Source organism: Cottoperca gobio, chromosome 12 (assembly GCF_900634415.1).
Source record: "Cottoperca gobio chromosome 12, fCotGob3.1, whole genome shotgun sequence".
NCBI lineage: Eukaryota > Metazoa > Chordata > Actinopteri > Perciformes > Bovichtidae > Cottoperca > Cottoperca gobio.
Genome location: NC_041366.1, coordinates 12927135 through 12934887, shown reverse-complemented (window position 1 = coordinate 12934887; position 7753 = coordinate 12927135). Strand labels below are relative to the sequence as shown.

Genomic DNA, 7753 nt, shown 5'->3' with positions numbered 1-7753 from the left:
TGTGTGTGTGTGTTAGAAAGTTAAACGTTAAATACAGATAGTACCGTGCTGTTCCTATCCAGTTGCACGTTTATTGAGTTCCTGGCAAAACGATAATTTGCTGTATTTCTCTTGATCAGTGACGTGGTTCAGATACTGGTGACTTTTTTTTAATGGTGACAATTGTAAAAAAATATGTCTAAAAAGATAGCAGCAGGGTTGTTCCACTGCAGCACAGAAGGGTTCACTGGAGGACATTTTTTCCAAAGGGAATGTGTGTGGAATCAAAGCTGTGTCTCCATCTGGTGGTTGTACCTAAAAGACATGAAATGATCTGCAAGTAACCCTTTAACAATATGTTGAGCTCAAAGGGTTTATTTCTAAAATGTGCACACTAAATAGAAAAAAAAATATTTGAGAGTTTCAGGATTTTGCTGAAAATTACATTTATATATATTTTTTATATTCTTGTCGTAAACCAGTATGTTTAATTTTTCCTTGAATAACCGGTGTGTTTCTGTGAGTCAGGATGGCGACCAAGGGCGGCGTCAGGCCGGATGAAGTTCTGATGAAGATGCAGGAGCTTGACGACCGGCTGAAAGAGCAGAGTGACAAACTGGAGCATGTTCGCCTTGCTGTAGTTGAACTGAAGGATGACTTGTCTGTGGTATGTTTGGCATGCAATAAATCCCTATAATAAAAACTGTTTAATCAAAACTAAATTTCCTTGAGCTCTTTTCTATTTTGACATTAATATCTTCTAATACAGAGCAACGGTGATCTTACCCAGTCTATCGCTGAACACCTGGAGTGGTTGAATCACATGTCAGAGCGAGTGGAGACTCTTGATGTGAACACATCTGTTTTTATCCAGGTGAGAATCAAAAAGTTTCTGATGGGATCATGAAAATGTGCATGCAAAAGTTGTATTTAAGTATGTTATGCCATAATTATAAAAATGGGTCTTAAACCGCCTGAGCTCCACAGGCCCTCCAGACAGTACGACGGGTCCTTCACATTGGAGTAGAAATACAGAAGCCACCTTAGGGTCTTTTACTATTTCAGTTATTGTGATTTAGTTTAGCATATTACCAAACAAATATGTTATTGATCAAACTACTACAAACCAATTGCAACACAAACAACATATGGCAGTTGTCAACTTGCAATGAACTAGCAATAGCGGAGCATGATGCAGAAATAATTATGATTGTGTAGGTGATTTTTGAGTTGAAATTGACTCGGGTCGTCCAACAGCATTCAGATTTTGCACAGAGTTGATTTAGCTAGCTGTTTTCGTTTTGATCATCATAGTTTTTGAAAGTTAGAAAATTATTAAATTCCCATTTTCTACTTGGGACTATTTCTGAGACTTGGAAACACATCAGTGTACTAATTTTATCTTTTTTTCCAGATGAATCCCAAGCCTCGTACATGGTCAGGGAAACAGAGTTCTAGACATGGCTACCGATGTGGACGTCTCCACAAGGCTGAGGACGCCCAGTCGGAGTTTGACTGGTCCCCCATTCGCACAAGACGAAACAGTGATGCTGCCTCTGAAATGTCTTGTAACTGGTGACCTATAGATCAACCAAGTTTGCTATTAATTATTGTACAGCTTACTTCCACCAAATTGATCATTAAAAACCAAACTCTTTGCACATATCCTTAACATTTTAAGTTTTACATGTAATGTAATACTTTGCATTTTGTCCTGCTAGATCTTTTAATAAAATCATGGCTTATCCTATCTTTTCAGTATGTCCATGTTATCTCCATGCTACATGTGTGTAAAGTTTTGTAAACTGTTATTTTTTAATTTAGCGTGATTTAAAAAAAACAAAAAAAAAAAAAAAAAAAAAAAAAAAAAAAAAACATTGCACACATAACATACAGTAATATAAGAAATACAAATTCAGAGTGTTCTCTAAACTACTTCTTAATAAATCACTATGTAGACAATTTGTTAGCTTTCATTATTAAATCCTGGGCTTTTTCAATTTGTGGATTTTGTTCTCAAAACATCCAACAGATACAACACACTGGTATTTTGTAATAGGTGTCTGATGTAACGTGTGTTTTAATTACGCAATCAGGCATTCTGTAATGTCTCACGGTTAGAAAGCTGATGGTGCGGATGCCTCCACCAGCAGAGGTCGCCGCTGAAACTCCTCCATTATGTCTCTGTTCATCACTCTTGTAAATAAAGCTTTGGTAGGACGCGTGGGTGATAGTTCTAGAAGGAGGGTCTGATTCGCTAAAGTAGCACTACCTTCTTTTAAAGGGTCATTTTAAAAACACTGAGTTGTACTTATTTTTGTATCTATATTTAATATTACGGGTAACTAGTAAACCCCTGAAAACATGGCAGAAAGTGACTGGGATACCGTGACTGTCTTGAGGAAGAAGGGGCCGACTGCTGCCCAGGCCAAATCTAAGCAGGTTAGCATGAACACCTCACTTCGTATGTGTTTTTGATTTCTTCTGAAGCATATTCTTAACCACGGAGCCTCTAAACTAACCGAAAGGTTTCAGGTTATAGTGAACACTCGAGTTAACGGCTCGGCCAACGGTATTAGTAAAATGTGGTACACGTGGTTACTGGTTAAATCGACCAGCAAACATCGCTCATGCGTGGTTTAGATTAGCTAGCTAACAACAACAACAGTGGACATTGTATTTTTCTCTTGCAGCAAACTGTTAATAACGGTGGGGATGTTAGTTAACTGACGGACGTTAGATATTTGGTCCGATTCAGTGATTCATATGAGCAGTTAGTGTTAGTATAATAAACAAATCAAACTTAGGAGGTAGCTGAAACCAAGTTCATGTAACGTTACATAGCCAAATTGTTAGCTTTGTCCCGAAGTGCAAATTAAAGGCAGTTTTCACAACTTCATTAACTAAATTGTCTTTGGGAAACCAAACCACACCCAGTATTTATTACCTAGGTCCAGTTTAGCTATGTAAAATAACTATTATTTAAATATTCGACAGTAACCAACTGACAGCTAGCTAGCATTAGCCAGCTAACCTACAAATGATATCCGGCTATAGTTAGCTAAGTCACTCATAACTAACGCCACTCCATAAAAAGGTTTATGCTTTCATGCCCAACCCCCATGCGGATGTCTGACTGTAACTTTTTAATATATATATAACTTTAGAAAATGTGTTTTTTTACGATCCGTTCTGTAGATTAGCTACAGCCTAACCGGTTGTTAAGTTGGCGTGGTTGTGCTCAGACAGGTCTGATCATGTTGACTTTTGTTTAATTTATGCGTCATACTTCTTAGAGAAGTAGATTCGTCACATGCTTGGTAATAATGAGCCAAAAGCTGATCCTGATCATAATACACCATACAGTCAATGAATCTGGAATATGTTTTGAGATTTAAGATTTGTACATGTCCATCTTTTCTCTAGGCAATCACTGCTGCTCAGAGACGTGGGCACGATGTTGAGACATCCAAGAAATGTAAATTCATACTTTCTGTACACATTTCTCATTTCCAAGTAGTAATTCTGCAGATGTAACATGACAAGCAATGAATGAATTTAACAGCTTGTGCTGTAATGATGATATTTTTTACCTGTCTTCCACCCTGGATGATGCCCCAACATTACTTTGATCCACTGCTTGTCACACAGGGTCTGCAGGGCAGAACAAACAGCATCTTGTGACAAAGAACACATCCAAACTGGACCGGGAGACAGAGGAGCTGCACCATGACAGGGTTCCCTTAGAGGTGGGCAAGTACATTCAGCAAGGCAGACAGGAGAAAGGTCTGACCCAGAAAGACCTGGCCACTGTAAGTATACAGACTTCTCTTATATTGACATGTAACACGGTTGGTGCTGCTGAAACCTGAAACCAAACAATAAAGATTACGCTAATCAAGTAACAATAAAACACATTTGATATCACACTATCTGGAGGTAAATGCCAAGTAGAAAATAGACTGCCTGATGTGTTTCCATGCCAAAAGACTGGATGTAAGATATGAGTCACTGCCTCCTTAATTGAATACAGTATCTTAGCAAGTGCTTTAAAAGTCTTTGCATGTGTAAAACAATTGCTATGCACAGTCCTGTATAAAACAAGTAACTACACACAACAATATTGAAATATTGAATATTGAAATAATATACTTAGTATCGTATAACATGATCGTACTGCACATTAAGCTCCTTTTTTTTTTAACCTAACCATCATTTCTTCTTATCACATAGCTAGTGAAACAATGTCTACAAGACCATTTCCTCTTGTTAATTATTTAAAAAAAAAAATTCAGGTACAGAAAACCGCAGTCATTTGAAACATGTTGGTGTCAGTTTTCTGCAATAGTGTGAAACTAAACCAGCTACATAAAGTGTTTTCTTGCATGCTGAAGTAGTTTTGCCGGCTTTTGGTTAAACCAAATTCTAAATAATTTATCTCCAAATCTTTCCCTCAGAAAATTAATGAGAAGCCTCAAGTCATCGCGGACTACGAGTGTGGGAAAGCAATTCCCAACAACCAGGTCTTGGGCAAGATAGAGAGAGCAATCGGTAAGAATACTCTTTGCTCAAATTGAATGATTATGATTATTATCTCTCAATTGCCAGTTGAATAACACGTATGTTCATCTTCTGTCATGAACAGGGTTGAAACTGCGTGGGAGGGATATTGGCCTACCCCTGGAGCCAAAAACCAAGAATAAATGAACACAAAGCCTCGAAATCAGCCCTCCCCAAGTCCCCCCTTTCCCTGTTTCTGAAACCAGAACTCTTTCCCCACCCCTCTTCCAACAATCTCCAAAAACTCTCCTCCTCTCCCTCCTTCCCTCCCTCCTTCCTTCCTTCCCTCCTTCCCTCCCTCCCTCTACCTGGGCTGATCTCACCTGTGTCCTGCCTGAGGACCTGGTGCTCTACTACATTACAGGCTGCATACTGAAACTGTTTCTTGACCACGTAATGAAATGAATGAACGTATTTTTTCAACGTCACAAACTCGGAAGTTCTGTGAATCTTCTTTTCACCTATGTCTGCTTAGGCTTTGGCATGATAAATTCAACTTTTTGATAGTAATGTAAACTTAAAAAGTAGAATTATTTTTCATGACCAAACCAACTAGTCTGACTTAGTTGGCTTAATTCTAAGCATGATGTTAAGCCAAAAGTGCTTGATTGCATCTCTTTCACACACTTGAGCCAGTGGGTGGATGTCATTACAGTGTTAATGTTTTAATGCTGTGCTTTGTTATGATTTTAACAAATAAAGTTGGGCAGTTCATTACATTTCTGTGTGTGTGCATTTGTAGCCACGATGATTTCATAACAAAAGGTGAAGTGTCCTAAAAAGTAATATTGGCAGTTTTGTCATAAGTGTAGATATTATTTTGTAAATGCTGACAAAGGATTCACTTCTCAAGGAGTTGTTACCTCATAATGACAAAGGCACTAATCAAAGCAGAACCAGTTGTTTTGAATGTACAACACGTATTAGAAATGCCAGTATTCCTGACCTTTGTGCTACGGCAAGACGTTTAGAAACTGACTTAATTTTCAATCAAAACTACATTTGGATTTCTGTACGTTTTAAGGAGTTGGGAGAAAATCCTGCAACAACTGTAAATGTGAATGTAGTATTAATACTTATCCACTAGGTGTCAGAATACTACCAGAAATATACTGGGACTGTTCAACTGTGGTATGGTATGACATCTTTGTGTTGCTTTCAGGCTTTTGTGCAAAGTTGTTTCTGCTTTATGAAAAGATTAGTAAATAAATTGGCTTCCAAAAAGTTCATCTTGCCCTATAAATGTAAACAATTACAACTCCTAATAGAGCACAGGTGCATCTTTCAAACAACAGTGTCCATTAAGAATCTCGGCACCTTTTGCAGTGGTGTTAAAATGTCAAGGCATATTTAAAGTCTACTTGGGAGTCTTACAAACATTATGTATGTAACACTAAAATGACAGGCCTTGAAGCTTTGCTTTAAGTAGCTGTCTCTTTCTCTACAATATTCCTCTTCTACCATGGGTAATTGATTTGAGAATTACTTACTTGTGCCAGTGGTAAGGCTGCCTTCTGTTTTATTAAAGATTCATGGACCTTATTGCTGCAGAAGCAGCATGGAAAGGGGAACTGCAAGTGGGACACAATACATTCATGTACTGATGTAAACCAAGATTTGCACAAGGCACTCCTCGAGTGAGACTGTCGGAGAGACAAAAAGAGCATACAGAGGTCAAGCAGGAAAAACCATGAATACCTCTTTCATGTTAAACCTCCATGGAGCCCGTCCAGTGCAATCTCTGGTGTTGGTGAGATAAGACCCTGCGGTACCCTCCGCTTGTTTGGGGTAGATGATCCCACAGGTCACTTTTAAATGTGTAAATAGTTGGAGATGCCATGTTTGTGACTGGATTGTGCCAACATGCACAATACCAAGACCCTGACATTGATGCAGTTAAACAGAACTACTGTGACATGTCAAAAAGGCCTGTAGGGCCGGTCCATGTCTTCAGGGTTTGAGCGGTGTATTAAAGGGACTAACCTATACCCTAAACACATAATCCGTCAATATGTAAAGCATGCTGTTGCAGTATGTGCAGCCGTTATATGTGCTTCAGCTAAATGTTGCAAACAGCATTGAGCAGAAACCCACAGGCCATGAGGTCAACACTTGGAACTAGAACAGCAAGGACACAGACGGGGGACAATCCTAGATGCCAACAAAGAGCATGATATATCCAAACTGTTAGTGGGGTGAATATATAAGTGTGGGTTAAATATGTCATTTACTAGATTGAGCAACATTCACAGTCATTTAAGTATACATACTTGCATGCATGTGGTTACAGGGGGAGACGACTGTTTCTTAAGAAATGCTCACATGCACATATAATTATATGTTTTGCCTTTGTAATGGGGGATATAGAAATACTTATTTATTTAGTGCGCATGTGTGCGTGCAAAAAAAAAAAGTATCTTGATGCACTTTTTGGCTACATGCGGGAGATTGTAGTTTTCACAGAGGGTAAAGAAAGTTAGATGGAATGGACAAAATGACAAAGTAATTATGGCTGGATGCACAGTAGGGACTAATTGGTGGGGTGGGGACACAGTCATTATGTTTGTCTACCGAAAATGTCTTTACATTATATTTCTTTGTCTATTTTAGTCCAACCGTTTTCTCTGAATAAGAAAATATACCAACAAGGAAGTACAGAAACTCTAACAAGGGTTTTATTCCGTTATTTAGGAAACTGAACATGCTTTCAGTATGACATAAATATTAATCAGATATGTGTGGTTATTTATAAATATGTATTCTAGCCTTTTCTTTTATTTACCATCAATGTTTAACAACTTCTTCAAATTGAATTCCCAAATTCATTATTATAATACTAAACAGGTTGATCAACTTCCTTTTTAAAAAACGAAACATTGCCAGGATTCCTTCAGATATTGTGATGTTAAGATATGGAATGCAAAAGTACACGTTATCAAGAGCTCGGTATCATTCAATTCATGATGTAAAGTAGTACAATTAAGTGTGTGTATATATATATATATATATATTATAATTATTTTGTTGTTGTCTACTGATAAGAAATGTCATAGTAAAGTATGTAAAAAATAAATTATTTGAAAAAAGTCATAGTATGTCATAATAAAAGTCATAAAATTGTCATAGTATGTTATAAAATAAAAAAGATTAAAAAATCCTAGTATGATATGTCCTAAAAACATATAAAAGTCATAGTATGTCATTATAAATGTCA

General features: G+C 37.5%; 1 protein-coding gene across 1 annotated transcript; it reads left to right on the top strand.

Annotated features, from left to right (window-relative positions):
- The first annotated feature begins 2134 nt into the window (after positions 1-2134).
- Positions 2135-5258, top strand: edf1 (endothelial differentiation-related factor 1). The gene is made up of 5 exons (XM_029445391.1): positions 2135-2421; positions 3406-3457; positions 3631-3791; positions 4437-4530; positions 4625-5258. The coding sequence occupies exons 1-5, from the start codon at positions 2344-2346 to the stop codon at positions 4684-4686; spliced, it is 447 nt and encodes a 148-aa protein (XP_029301251.1). The 5' UTR covers positions 2135-2343; the 3' UTR covers positions 4687-5258.
- Positions 5259-7753: the final 2495 nt, after the last annotated feature.

Coding starts and splice junctions, on each gene's coding strand:
- edf1 (XM_029445391.1), top strand. CDS start 2,344: ATGGCAGAAAGTGACTGGGATACCGTGACTGTCTTGAGGAAGAAGGGG. Junction 3,458..3,630: donor TGTTGAGACATCCAAGAAAT/GTAAATTCATAC, acceptor CTTGTCACACAG/GGTCTGCAGGGCAGAACAAA. Junction 4,531..4,624: donor CAAGATAGAGAGAGCAATCG/GTAAGAATACTC, acceptor TGTCATGAACAG/GGTTGAAACTGCGTGGGAGG.